A 15,158-nucleotide genomic window follows, 5' to 3' on the forward strand; every position below is an offset into this window, starting at 1 on the left:
ATGTCTGGAGAGACTGCTGTTGCCTTTAATTTGACTAGATTCCCCCACACTGTCTTCAAGAAGTGACTTCAAAGACAGACTCAGAAGTATCTAAATTCTTCTTACAACCCTGCCACATAGAATCAAGTGGTGAGTAACTCTTTGCAGAGACACCTTCTTGGCATGTGTATCTGTTGTGGCTCCAAAACATTCAAGGCTTCCAGAGACTCACGTGTCTTAACATTTGGGATTTACTGATGGAACATCTTTAGGAGATTAGAAACCCCTGAGAAGTGAACCCTTGCTAGAAGAAGAAGGTCACTGGTCCACATGGAGGTATTATATGCTTTAGAACCCAAACTTTTTCTGCCCCAAATTATCTCTACTCCTGACTGCAGATACTATGCTACTTCACATGCTAGCACCATCTCTTCTGCTGTGATGAATGGCATCCCTTCAAACTGTAAGCCAAAATAAACCCTCCCATCCCTACGTGACCTCTTATCAAGTAGTTGCTCACAAGTGGTAAGAGCTGTTACTACTTCTTTTGGTTTGTGCTTTCTTTTCTCATAACTTTGTGTTTCTCTTGCCCTAGACTTTACTCTTGCTTCTCCCCCTTTCTCTTTCTTCTGCTTTGGTTTCTTCATCTTTCCTTGATCCTAAGAGACATGCAGGAGCTTTGTTGAGCCTTCCTGTTGAACTTGGGACTGGAGAATCAGCTGTATCTCTGGAGAATGTGTTGTGGTGTAAAATAGGGCAGAGGGGAAAAGCACAAGATGAGGGAGATTCTGAACCTCAGATGATGTATCATCTGGACTGGAAGCCAGATGATTGATAGCTCTTATAAAGTAATAATAATAGAAGTGATTTTTTTACAAAGCTGCCATTGGTTCACTATCTAGCTACATGCGAGATGCATGCAGGCATTATTCAACTCCATTATTCAAGCAGTTATAACTTGATCCAGTTATAATTAAGATAAGCCCCCCTCTTATGCTAAGGATTGAGTTCTCCAGGAATCAACTTCACTATGAATTCAAGTTCCAGAGACTTTGAGAATCTTGTGAGCTTTCTCAGGATCCTCCAGGACAGTTATTTTGAAATCAAACTCATAAGGAGAGATCTAAAGACTCTGCCCAGTCTGACTCTCCTCTTTTCTTTTCAAAAGTCTGCAGGTTAACAAGCAGAATTTACCTGAATACAAAAATGCCCTTTCTTTATCACTCACCTCTACTTTCTAATAAGTCTACAATTTCATAACTTCACATTCATCACCAAAAAGTCTCTGGCTGTGGGATTTTCAGGATGGCTGTAGGAGAGTAATCTTGCTTGGCTAGTGAGATAGTTAAGATATTTGACACTTAGGGGTAAGAGAGCAGGTAGCCCTAATCAAGATTGTGAGTCTTAACCTCTGGTTTTTATGGGATATAGCCCATGTCTTATGCTTCTTCTCAGTCCGTCTAGGAACCAAGAAGAAAAGTACAGGTGTTTCACCATGGAAACAAAAGCTTAAGTCCATCTGTTAAGGAGATAACACATGAGATGAAAGGGTTAGGTCTTGGGATGTAGCTCTGTGAGTAATTGCTTGTCTAGCATCAGCAAACCCTGGGTTCCATCCTCAGCACCAAACAACCAATCATAGCAGTGCACACCTGAAATCCGAGAACACATAAGACAGAGGCAAAGAGGATCTGAAGTTTAAGGTCATTCTCAGCTATATAGCATGTATGAGGCCAGAAAGAATCAACAACGGGGAGAGGAGAGCAAGGGGTGGGGGTGGGGTGAGAAGGAGAGCAGTATGGTGGAAGAGGGAAGGGAAAGGCAGGTGCTTTTGATGTGTCTTCCCCAGACTTGTGTTCACAGTGGCAAGTATGATTTCTGACCACAGAGAAGACGCCAAAGGCTCAGCAGGACTAAGGGAGAGGCACAAGTAGGCTGTCCATCTTGCTTACCTGAGGAATTTGTTAAGGTCTCCATGCTTCATGTATTCGAAGACCATGATGAGCGGGTCGCCTTCACCACACACCCCATAGAACTTGACAATATGTTCATGTTGCAGGTTAGTGAGCAGCTCGGCCTCCCTCTGGAAATCCTTCCTGGCAGCCAAGGTGGGATCCTTCAGGGCCTGAAAGCCATACAACATGGGTTTTCAGCAACCAGGGTGCAGAGAGATATCTTCGCCAGCTAGTGAAAACTGCTAACACATCTGTCCGGAGATGCAATGAATACGATCTGTTTCAAAGCATGAAGGCAAAGAGTACTGCTTGAAGCCCTTCTTCATCCAGTGTGTTGATTCCTGTCAAAGGAGAGTCCCACATCCCAGGCTCTGGCCTGTGACTTTAATCTATGTTCCTTTATGATCCCCGAGCCTTCCTCAGTATGAATGGTAGGAAACAAGCTGTGAGTGGAAGACCTGACAGACTCCCGTTCCTCATGCTTCCTTTACAGAACAAGTTCCTCTGATACAGTAGACTGAACAGCATCACCACAGTCGCTCTATCTTTGTAAGTCGCTACACACTCAGAGCACAGAGAGCTGTATTTTCCAGCTGGTGAAAACTTTTACAAGATCCTTCTGGACCCATCCTGAGTATGATTGGGCAATGTCATGACGCGCCCTCGTTCTTTGGAGTACTAGTGTCTAATGGTGAAAAACGCTGTATTCACAGAGGAGAATGAGCCCTTGCCTTGTAAAAGGCACTGTGTTCTCCAACCAAAGGTTCATCAGAAGTGCTGTGGGGAAAGTGGGGTGGCAGTTAACATATGGAAGCCTCAGATGTGCACAGGACCAGGGACATAAGTCCCAGTGTAGAATGACGGGGTGGGTAAATGGGGGATACTCTGTCAAGATTCTATGACTCTGTCATATAGGGATTGTAGGCCCAAGTATGATCCAGAGAGAAGTACAGACCTGGCCATTTCTAATTCCAGGAAGATGAATACAGCAGGAGTGTACAACACCCAGTTTGGGTTTTTGCCATCAGAAGGGCAGTGTGACCCCCAAAATAAACATATTTAATGTGTATATGAGACAATGAGCAGGGAACTACTGTGATACCTAATCTTAGTTGTCAGTTTGATACACCCTGGAAAAGGGGGGGGGGGTGTCATTAAGAAGTTGCCTCCATCAGACTGGCCTGTGAATGTGTCTGTGTGGCGTTTTCTTAATTATTAATTGATGTAGAAGGGGTTAGCCCACTGTGAATAGTGCTACTCCAGGGCAGCTGCTCTTGTGCTATGGTGGAAAAAAAAGATAACTGATGTTAGCTTAGGAGCAAGCTGGTGAGCAGCATCCTCCATGGTCTTTGCTTCCATGATGGACTGCAACGGACTGCATTGCTTTTGGTCATGGTGTTTATCATGGTTATAAAAACCAAACTAGAACAGCCATCCTGAGGATGGGCAAGGTTGTTCAAAAGGAAGGATAGTCTGTTCAGAGAAGAAGCCTATGCAGGTGTTGCCATACATTTCCCCACCACCACCACCACCACCACCACCACCACCACCACCACCACCTCAACCCTAGCACCATCATTGCATTAAGGTCATAAGGCAAATGCATCAAGTAATGACCACTATATAACCAAGAAGGAAGGATAAAATCAGAATGCTGATCTCAGGTCATCGCAACAGTAAAGTGACTAGAAACCGACTTGCACTCTCTCTGCTAGATGTGAGGCCTTTTCTGGTGATTCAGACAAAATGATCTGCCGTGTAAATGCTGCAAGTCCTCCATAACCAGAGATCTCCCTCCATTTGTGGCAGCCTCATGGCTTGAAATCTGTTTGGATTCCCAAACTCAAACTGTAGTGCATGAACCTGCAAAGGCTGTACTGAGGGAGCCTTGACAGCTTCTCCGTAACTACTGCACATCAGGGTGACAGAGGCTTAGCAGGAAAACACTGTCTGCCCCTTCAGTTCCCCAATGCACATTTCTGTAGCTGGAGAAACTGAGGTCTAGCCTGTTTGAGAACCAGCCCACATTCAAACATTTTAAATGAAGAAGTGTAGCAGACCTGAGCAGTCCTTTGCTGAGATTCATAATATGCAAGACTCCAGCAGCAATAGCTTCCAGGGCCATCAAAACAAGTATGACTTCCTGACCTAAGCCCCACCCCGACTACAACCAGCATCACCTTCCCTTCTTGGGGAAAATTTAAAGATTTCACCAGGAAAAAAAAAGTTTTCAATTAAATGGCCTACTGACAAAAATACTGAAAGTTACTTAGCACACCTTTCTATTTTACACATGAGAAAATTGAGGTCCACAATGAGTATGCAGTTTGCCAAAGATTACACCACAAGCAATGGGTTGGATCCAGAATCCAGAATCCAGAATACTTTCCACCAAGCCTATCTACTTGAATTAATTTACTTGAGGAACTTGTTAATAAATAGACAAATCCCCTAGAGAGTAGTAGGCAGAAGAAAGGATGTATAAGTGTAAGAAATGGCTTGGGAAAGAGAGAGTGTGGGCTGACAGCAGAACAGTTAATCCAGTAAAGACTGCCAGGCAGAAAAGCCAAAGACAGTAATAAAGTGAGATTCACTCTTTCAGCCCAACGGTGATTTTTACCAGACATCTTTCTCCTCTGTCTCTGTCTCTCTGTCTATGTCTGCATCTCTCTCTCTCTCTCTCTCTCTCTCTCTCTCTCTCTCTCTCTCTCTCTCTCTCAAGAGTTTTATGCAATGTAGCTAAGAATGACCCTCATTCCTGCTTCTACCTCCAAAGTCCTAAGATTTACAACCATGCTCCACCATGTTTGATTTTATGCATTGTTGAGGATTGAACCCATGACTTTGTACATGACAGGGAAGACTCCTGTCAACTGAGCTACAGCCTTTGCTCCCAACACATATAATGCGATGTGATGATCACTTCACCCATGGGTTGGGTGGACCTAGGAGTAAAGGAAGACCTGAACTGGCCACCCGCCACCAGAACAAAACCTTGCCAGGTGACCCACATCCCCACCACAGCCCTGAGCTACATGGAGTAAAAAGTGGGCATAAGATGACCAAGTGTAACTCATTTATTTTCACGAGCAAGAGGAAAGAAAGCAGAGGCACCCAGCATGGGTGGGATGGGAAAATATGAAGATTTATGTGAACACTGGATTTATGGGAGACAAAAGTAGATCAAATTTGGGAGCAGCCAAATGGCCTCTCCCCGTCGCTTTAAATCATTCCCTCCCATAGCCCTGACATCAGTGGCAGCCATGGGATATTTTTGCTCTCAGCCCTTGAGCAGTAGCAGCCAGTGGCCCATCCCTCAGGCTGGCACCCTGGACTGCAAGCCAGACAGAGTTCCTCTTAAGAGATGGAACTCAATGCAGCTGCTGTCTCCAGGGCTCCCACGTCCTTTCCTCTTCCTTCACACTGGGTTTTCCAACTGGTGGGTCAAACCTGAAGTTCCTATGTAACTGTCAAAGTGAGGGGTGTAGCAACTGGGAGCCAGAGCTATCAGTGGCCACACAGTCCCCAGGGACTGATGCAATTGGGACATAGATGACAGGAGAATAATGGGGAGGGAAACTGGGCCAAAGGTTCTCTGGCCCCGCTCATGGGATTCTATATCTAATACCTCCTTGGTTGCTGGGCAACTGCAAAATGGGTCACCGCTAAGTGGCATGGGATAGAGTTCATGCTTATCATAGCCACCAACTGTTGGCACAGGAAAGAAGGTCTTGCCATGCAGTGTGAAGTTGGAGACATTCCTGACTGGATCCCTTGTGGTCTCGTCCTCTACATGCACCAGCTCCTGTGAGAACCTTAGCCCTGAGCAAGGGTTTCAGCTGGGCTGTTCACCATGACAGGGTGAGGCTGCAACAAACCCATTCCCAGACATTTATCGTCTTCATTCTGGCCAACTGCTGCCTCCCATTTGCCTTTTCTCTGCTAGGGAGAAGATATTTCAAGAAATGTTCTCTTTGGGATTTCATTAACATCTCACAACTCATTTTTATCATGCACAGAGGTAGATGCACACTCCTGAGTGCTCAACCATGCATTCACATACAACCAATCTATGTTAATTGTTAAAATCATTTTTATTTTAGTCCCTCAACACCTGCTGTCATTTCTCCTTGGTGAGATGTACAGATTTACAGGGGAGAGAGATACAGAGCTGCTACATGAACAGATGCCCCTTTCTCACGTGCCACTGGTTTCCCATTGTCATCAGAGTGAAATCCCAACTTCTTAATATTCATGGGCTCAAGATGTTAGCTATGCCCATCCTCCTCTAGTTCCTCTACCCAACTCCATGCCCCCCTCATTTACTGTGCTGCAATCTCACTGGCCTTTCTGTACCCTTGCGCTTTTATCTGCCTCAGGACCTTTTCACTCGATGTTCTTTTGGTCACAAAGGCCTTCAGCAGAGCTGTAGAGCTATGAATAGGCTGGTACTGGCCATCAACTCTGCAGAGCATATTGACCTGTGTCATGGGACCCTGAGCCTTCAGTGCTGGTCATCTACAGAGATACTTCTGTCCCCAAGAGATCTTTACCAGGAATCCACTGTGATTACTCACAAATTTACTTATGAGAGTTAAAGCTAACCATGTGATCACTTGATGCAGTGAAATATTATTTTAAAAAACAATTAAATATGAGTTTCCATAATTCTCTGCATGAATACTTTGGGAAGGCTTGCTAAAGGTCAATGCTGAAAAACAATTAGCAGTGTAAGAAAAATCATTTGAAAAATTGAGAAAACAGTAAAAAGCTGAGATTTAAAGAAGCCTCTTTGGAGTGGAAGGGTCAGCATCAGAGAGACCATGGGTGCTCTAAATCTAGCTCTACCGATAATGTATCATGTGGCCTGTGGCTACTTATAATATCAAGAGATTGCATATTTTTCCTAAAATAAAGTGCAATCCAATTCTAAACAGCATAGTCAAATATTAGCGGAGTATTTTACAAACATTGGAATAGTTTTTAAGGTCACTACTTTTGGTGGGCTTTTGGGTTTTTCTTTTCTCTATTTTCAATATTATATTTTAATTACAGTCTTTCTCCCTTCCCTTTCCTCTCTCCAAACTCTCCCATATACCTCTCCCCACTCTCCTTCAAACTCATGGCATCTTTTTTTCATCTACTATTATTGCACATATATATTTGTACATGCATACACATATTCCTCCAAACAAACTGCTGAGTTCTCAAAATGTTACTTGTCTGTATGTTTTCAGGGATGATCATTACAATGACCAATGGGCGTGTGTTCTCCTCTGGTAAAGATGGCCTCTCTCACTCCCAGCATTCCTCAGTAGCCTATGATTCTTAGATATCACTAATGAAGGTGTGTTAACTGACACTGACTGTGCTCTCCAGACTGTCCTGGGAGCACTGGACAATGTCAGGGGCATTTTTGGTTGTCACAGTGGGAACTGGCATCTACTGGACAGAGACCAAAAAAAAAAAAAAAAGCTGCTAAACACTACACAAGAAAATCAACATCTCTTAACAATGGGAAACTATCCCATTCTGCTAAAAGTGCTGAAGCTAAGACATCCTGCACTAAACTTTGTAAATGACAAATAAAAATATATTAACCTACCTAAAACCCTGAAATTCTATCCTCAGAATGTTTCACGAACACTTTCATTTCTTGTTCCAACTTAAATCATTATAACTGGAAATCATGAGCATTCCACACAGATCAAAACGAACCTCCAATCCCAGAGAAATCCAAATGCTGAGGCTCAGATGTATTAAAAGAAATATCATGCAAAATGCAAGTTGTGAAAACTGTCAAAACAAGAATATGAATTCCTGCAGACCAGACCCATGTTTATTTTGAAATAAGGATATTCTCCAAAAAATGAAGAAATAATTGCTTCTTATAAACATAATATATAAGCCAGCAAGATAGCTCAGAGGGAAAAGATGCTTGTCAACAAGCCAGAAGATATGGGTTGAGTCCCCTGGACTTATGTGGTAGAAGAAGAGAATCAACTACTAAAAGTATTCCTCTGTCCTCCACACATTCCGGTACTGTGCACACTAATAAATAAAGTGTACGATCAACATAGATATGCGTCAGGCATGGTAACATATGCCTATAATCCTAACCCTGGGAGACAGAGGCAGGAGGAAACTGTAAGCCTGAAATCAGGCTGGGCTACATAAAAAACTCCAGGTCAGCCAGGGCTACACAGTGGGATCCATCTCAAAAGGGAAAAAAAGAAAAAGACAAACCACCAATATAGACAATAAAAACAAGGGTAAGCAAGACAGAAGGCTAAAATAACAAAAGTTAGAAACCAGTTTGGTGCCTTGAAAATAAATCACATGGTCACTAAAGTTAAAAAAAATACTCCACAGACAGAAAAATTCAAACAAAGTAAAGCATAGGAATGTCCTGTGTACTGGAAGAGCATTGAGAGTCACCCAGGACAGAACACAGAATGACAGAGAGAGGAAAGCTAGAAGGAGAGAGAGAGAGAGAGAGAGAGAGAGAGAGAGAGAGAGAGAGAGAGAGAGAGAGAGAGTTTCTGTAAAGCAAGAGAGTAAAAGGTTTGTTTGAGCCCCAATGCTGTGTAACTTGATTGGTTATTAAATGACTATATAAGGTGATGTCACTAATTTTAAACTATGAGTTGTATTCCATATAATCCTTGACATCTGATGGTCAGAAGAAAACACATTTAGACCTTAGAATTTTGACCTTTTCTGAGGCTAAAATGTGATCCAATTCTCTCTTAAGATAGAAGGTGGCAGCAGTGAGCCATAGCTTCATGTTAACTATGAGATAACCAAGGAGACAGTCTTTGTTCTTTGCATACTGCATAGGTAGGAGAGGATGAACAATTCATCTATCATCTATCTATCTCTCTCTCTCTCTCTCTCTCTCTCTCTCTCTCTCTCTCTCTCTCTCTCTCTCTCTCTCTCTGTGTGTGTGTGTGTGTGTGTGTGTGTGTGTGTGTGTCTAACTATCTGTTTATCTATCTGTCACCTATGAATTTATCTATTTATTCCATACAGAATCTCAGTTATGTAGCCCAGGCTAACACCAAACTCCTGATCCTCCTGAATCTGCCTCTTGAGTACTGGGATTACAGCCCTGTGCTACCCCAACTGGCGCTGTCTCAAGATATTTGCAGTTTATGACAGGCATTGAGAAGTTGTTCCACTGCATGTGTAGGAGCATCTGGACTTTAATGTCTTGTTTATACACAAATCATTCTCGGTCTTGTCCTGTCTTCCATTTGTTTTGCAGGCGTTGGTCTTGCCCCCCACCCCCCGCCCCAGCAGGCTGCAAGCACCCTTAAAAAAAAAAAACCAGGCTGTGCCTGCCACACCTTTGTTCCTATCATAGCAACTGCTGGGCAAAAAATGAAAACCCACACCCAATTTCAAGGTAACCTAATCTTGGGCTATGCTTGCTAGTGTCCTCCAAAAGTACAGAATTAACCAGCATCAACATGAGAGCAGAGTCAAGAGAAAGGGTTGTAAAAAGAGGAGAATCCAGAAAGGACAGATTGCAGGGCACTCCCATTCCTGGGTGGTCTTGGAGAAGATAGAACTCTCCCGAGGGCTGCAAGCAGGGCTAGGCAGCGCCATGGCTTGACAAATGGTGTCAAATTCCAGAGCCTTCATCTCATGAGTTTCCCAGACCCGTGGGGAGAAGGAGACTCTTTGGAGAGGATGCAACCAGAAACACATTTTTTTTACGCCTCACACATTCTGGCAAGTGCCTCTCTGTGCCAGACTTCCCACAGACCTGACCCATGGTTTCTCAGTCATTGTTTTATCTCCTGCTGAAAATTCCCAAACTGGTTTCTCTGCCACTTCCCAGGCAGACACTAGGACAGTAGATAAGAGTCATCCCACTCAGTTAGCATGACAGAAAAGAGTAGATACTAAAGTTAAGGATAAAGTTAGAAATCTTTCCACAAACTTGGCCCAAGACACTCAAGTTCATTCCAAGAATGTACAGTAACAATAATTATTAGCCCTTTCTGGAGCAAATTCTAGGTGCTAATTTTCAAAACAGAGATCAGTTATCTATGGCTGTTTTTGTGAGTATCTTGGAAGAAGCCACTCATGGCTGGTTTGTGCGATGTCTGTGCTGCTTTCCCACTGCACGGGCAGTTTGTGAGATGCAGCAGCACATAGCCTTCAACACGTAAATATTTAGATCTACTCCTTGGTCCTTTAGAGAAAAAAATGGTAAGTTTATAGCTAATAAAAGCTCAGAGGGTCATATATAATGTGCCTAAGGATATCAGTGTTGTCAACATCAGGAATAAAGAGGAATAAAGACAGATTAAAAACAACTACTGCTTTTTTTTTTTTTTGAGCATTTACTAGTCACCAACATCATTCAGTGTGGAAAACTAAAGCCCACTTCAGTTCTTCCCAAGGTCATGCAGCCGATCACTGAAGGATTCAGGATTTGTGCCCAAGCTCCCTTTCTGATGCTCATGCTATGCAGTACCCTGACCTACAGTGTTTGCGTCTGTGAAAATGGTTCATCCTCAATGGGCAGAGACAGCCTACATACAGCTATTCATGACTGTGGAGACACAGAAAAAAAGCCAAAGCTACATAAACTAATGATAGAGTTTCCTTCAGACCACTCAGGACTAAAGACAGGATGGTTCTGAGGTCCTAATGAGTGATCATGGTTCCCATCTCCATCTCCAAGATCATTTGACATTCCAGAGTATCATGCAAATTCCACGAAGACCTCAGAACATTCTGACACATGTAAGGAGGCCTATCCATTCTCCTCACTTTATGGTTTGTGAATCTACCTGACCTTTTTTTTTTTTTTCCTGTGAACATGTCAATGAAAGGAGGAGGCCATTCCATTCTCCTGCCTTTATATTTTGGTTCTAGGACTCACTGGATCCACCTGACGCTTGTTCTGTGAACACATCAAGACATGTTGAGCACTGGTGCACAGAGACAAGGCCTTCTGCTGAAGCAGGCTGCAGGAGGGAAACCGATGGGAACAAAGCTTCTTCCACACTGCCTCAGCATCCCATCTGCAGCAGCAAACCTGCCTGGAGCCTCGCTGGTCCATAGTCCTGTGGTTAGAGGCCCTCCTGCAACTGCAGTTACCCTCTGAACGTACTCCTGAGATCTAAATTCTGGTGACATAGCAGGAATTTTGAAATTTATCCCAACCTCACTTACCAGCTCCAGGTGCTAATTGTGTGATCACACCAACCCTATCTTCCTCTGTTCCTTATGATGTCTAGTACCTTTGAAATGGGGCTCCCCTGACTCATCAGACTGCCTCCTTTGTCCAGGTCTGCCCCTGAGATCCCCTAGCCACAAGCCATTGAAGAGAGTGACCGAAAGCTCCCTTACAGTATGAGCCTCTCACAGGCAGGGGTTGTCACCAGGCGTAGCCTCCTTACATATTGCAGTGCTTGACTTCTAAAACCAAAGTCTCATTTGATCTGTTGGAAACTTCATTGACTCTGGGAAAAGGGCCCTTGATGGAATGAATCTGAGACCAGTTTAACACCTCCTTCTCAACTGCCCTCTGCCTTACTGGACCACTACCAGCCCTATCCAGGTGGCCCATGTGCCCCAGGGTTTACCTTCACTGCCACAAGCATCTTGTCTTTGGTAGGACTTAAATTGTAGCACTCAGCCAGGAAGACCTTTCCAAAGGCCCCCTCACCCAGTTCTCTCTTCAACACGATGTCTCTCCTCTTGATGTGCTGGACATCTGTAGAAGTATCACAAAGGGGACAGGAAGTCAGAGTCAGTCATCCGTCGGGATGGCATAAATCCAAGGTACTTCTGAGTCCATAATGGGAAGAGCCAAACGTCATCAATATCCTAGTTTGGGCAGAGATTGTCATGGCTTTATGGGTTAAGTCTGACACAGAGTTAAATTTCAGCTCTGTGCCAGACTATCTGCTGGCCACTGTCCACCTCGGGTTCCTCGAATGAAGACTGGGGCTGATAGTAGCTTGTAGTCAGGACAGTACACAAGTCAGTGATGCCACTGAACACAGGCAGGTCCTGTGGTGCTGCATGGACGGGAGAACTCCACGACAATTCTGCCAATTTTTTGTTTTTGTTTTTGTTTTTTGTTTTTGTTTTTTCAGTTTGGGAGAGTTATTTAATCCCAGAGACTCAATTTTCTCATTTTAAAAATAGGGTTCTCAATAATACCTTCCTCACTGAAGCACTGTGATGAAATGAGATAATCCAGTTAAGAGGTTGGCTCAGTGCCTGAGAGGAACTCAGAGACATGCGCTCAGTAAACACATACAAAACCATACACACATACATTCATACAATACAAGCACATGCACATATAAACATACACATACACACATATCCACACAAGTACATGCACATATGCATATATACAAACATGCATACACATACTCATACACATATATGTACTCACACATATATACATATACACATACACACATACATACATATGCACACACATATGCAAAAATACACAGACACCAACATGTAGACACACATACACGTGCACACACACACACACACACACACACACACACACACACACACACACACACAAAACCTACCCTGTTCAGAACAGAAAACACTTATGGGTAGCTATAATTATTTCAGAAAAATCTCTAGTCAGCCAGTACTGCTTCTCTGGGAGAAAGGAAACCAGTGAGATCACAAACGGCAAGTTCAAAGACAGCCTCAGAACTGGGGTCCGTGCAAAGGGAAGAGCTGCCAGTCCCTCTGCTAATTTAGCAACCTAATTAAAGTGTGTCTGCCAAGGGAGAGCAAAGCTGTGACCTCAGCCCTCCCACCTCTTTGGAAAGAATGCTACCAAGGAATTGGACAAGCAGGGGGCTGGTGATGAAAGGAGTGAGGTGGGGATTACTCACCGACCTTCACATGAATTGTTCAATAGGCAAAAGCCCATTAAATACCTGTATCAACATTATGAAGCATGTCGCCAAGCTGGCAGAGAAGATCCTCTCAAACGACCTTGTCGAACAGTGAAAGCTGAAGGTGGAAGAACCATGGCAGACTGTTCCCACAGTTGAAGAGCCATGTGACAGTGACAGAGGGGCCTGGCTCGAAAGCTGGGCCTAGTGGCTTGGTAGATTTGGGTACTACTTTTTCCTTTCATAGTTCAATACCCCACAGGGTCTAGGGTGACCTGCCCCCTCCCTCCATTTCCTTCTTCCTTGCAGGCAGTCTTCACAACTTATGGATAAAAAAAATGGTTTCCTCGGCTGGAGAGATAGCTCAGCTATTCAAAGCCCTTCCTTGCTCTGCATCCCTGTCTCTCTCTCTCTCTCTCTCTCTCTCTCTTGTAGCCTCTGAAGAATTGTATATTTTTGGCCTTGAGAAGTAAGGCTAAAACAAATCACTGGGAGAAAGTGGGAAGTCATCTGATCATGACTGCCTAGTCAGACCTAGCTGGCTAGTGACGACACACAGGTTCCTGCAAGGTGAGTGACCTGGAAAAGCCAGGGAGTAAAGATGTGGCCTGGTGAGACAGCTCTGCAGTGTCAAGTCAGGTCTTAGATTCCCCATCTATAAAATGGGCATAAATCACAGGTGGATGTACAAATCTATAAACATCTGTATCATGGAACTCTGTCTTCTGTGAACCGCATGACTATTGTGATCCTGAAATCACAGTGCCGGTGACTCACATCAGCCTATTGGGCTGGGGAGCTGCCTCAATACGTAAAGCGCCTGCTGTGCAAGCAGAAGGACCTCAGTTTGGATCCCCAGGCCAGGCCAGGCCCAGGAGCTGTTTATGTAATCCTCTAGTTCCTATGAGGAGACTGGAGGCAGGGAAAGAATACCTGAAAGCCTGTGGGTAAATACAGTAGCAAAACAAGAGGCCGGTCTCACAGAAACTGGGAGGCAAGGACCAACACAGAAGATGTCCTCTGACCTCTATACATACATACACTGTGGCCTGAACATGCCTCCTACATACAAACTCATATGTGTACACGTATGCACACACCCACACCCAACACACACTGCACACACACACACACACACACACACACACACACACAGTGAGAAGAGAGAGAGAGAGAGAGAGAGAGAGAGAGAGAGAGAGAGAGAGAGAGATGCAGCCTTATTACTATGTCCTTGTAGAAGGGGTTGAAACATCATCAGATTCTCACCTGAGAGTTCAGCCATTCTCTCCTTCACGTTCCCATGCTTGTTACATGTAATCCTTCCAGATGTGCATGGTCTTGGAAGGTGCTAAGATGTAGAGCATGCAGTAGGCTGAGAAGGACCTCCACTAATATAGCTTTTGGCCCATGCTGAGTTAAGAATTTTTGGTGAAACAGCTGGTTTTGAGGCATGCATAGCCCTGTACCTCTAACATTCATTAGTTTGCCAAGCTGGCCTTCATATGTTATCGGTATCTGTTGGTCCATCTCTCCCCAGGAAAGTACTACAATAAACTTACTCCAAATTGTAAATATAGTAAAATATCATTTTCATCATGACTGGTACTATTTTAAATGAAGGTGAAATGAAAGCCAAGCCAAGTCTCCCCCAAGTGCTGAGATCAGCATGAAATCTAGAATGTGAAGACATGCCAGAGAAGCCAGTCACATGAGCAAAAGTGGGATCTGCACTCAGACCCCAATCCCACCCTCTTTCTGACTTACCAATGGACAGTACCCTCACAAGCACCCAGAGAGTCTATTAAAAGCAGATCGCCAGGTACCTAGCCCAGAGATTACCACCCGTGTGTCCATCTTGAGTCTTGAGAACAGGCATCTCTAAGTTCCCAGATGATGTTGGCATTGCTGATCCAGGAGGCACACTCTGAGGACCACTGGGACATGATGTGTTTTGTGCAGCACAGAGTTAGCTAGCTGACAATGCAGCTGCCTCTACAGGGCTGGATTCAACAAGTACCAAACCTACCAACAGGTAACTCCCACCTCATCTCCAGAAAATCAGGAGAAAGTCATGGATCCTGGATTTACTTCTAAGCCCTTCTTACCGTTTCCTGCAAGTTGCATGGCTTAGGCTGAGTCAACTGTTCAAAGAGATGGAAGTGCCCACCTGTGCCCTGGAGACCAAGGCCCTCCGGCTTCCTTGTGTTTTAGAAACCTCTCCACAAAGCAAAGTAACATTGAGAATTTTCACTCCTCCCTAAATCCAGCTCTGAGCTAACTCTCCTCAGGACTTCCCATTCTCAGAAACACTGAGCACAAGATG

The 15,158-nt window shown here is 44.2% G+C and overlaps 1 protein-coding gene across 7 annotated transcripts in view; it reads right to left on the reverse strand.

Moving 5' to 3' along the window:
• NTRK3 (neurotrophic receptor tyrosine kinase 3) overlaps positions 1-15,158 on the reverse strand; it is a 403,447-nt gene that overhangs the window by 71,683 nt on the left and 316,606 nt on the right. For all 7 annotated transcript variants that reach the window (XM_084773602.1, XM_084773598.1, XM_084773597.1 and 4 more), the window contains 2 exons: positions 11,540-11,670; positions 1,932-2,104 (listed from right to left, as the gene is read on the reverse strand). In XM_084773602.1, coding sequence (XP_084629728.1) covers positions 1,932-2,104; positions 11,540-11,670 — 304 coding nt within the window. The remainder of the gene's footprint in view (positions 1-1,931; positions 2,105-11,539; positions 11,671-15,158) is intronic.

Source organism: Acomys minous (assembly GCF_964271855.1).
Source record: "Acomys minous genome assembly, chromosome: 2".
Lineage (NCBI taxonomy): Eukaryota > Metazoa > Chordata > Mammalia > Rodentia > Muridae > Acomys > Acomys minous.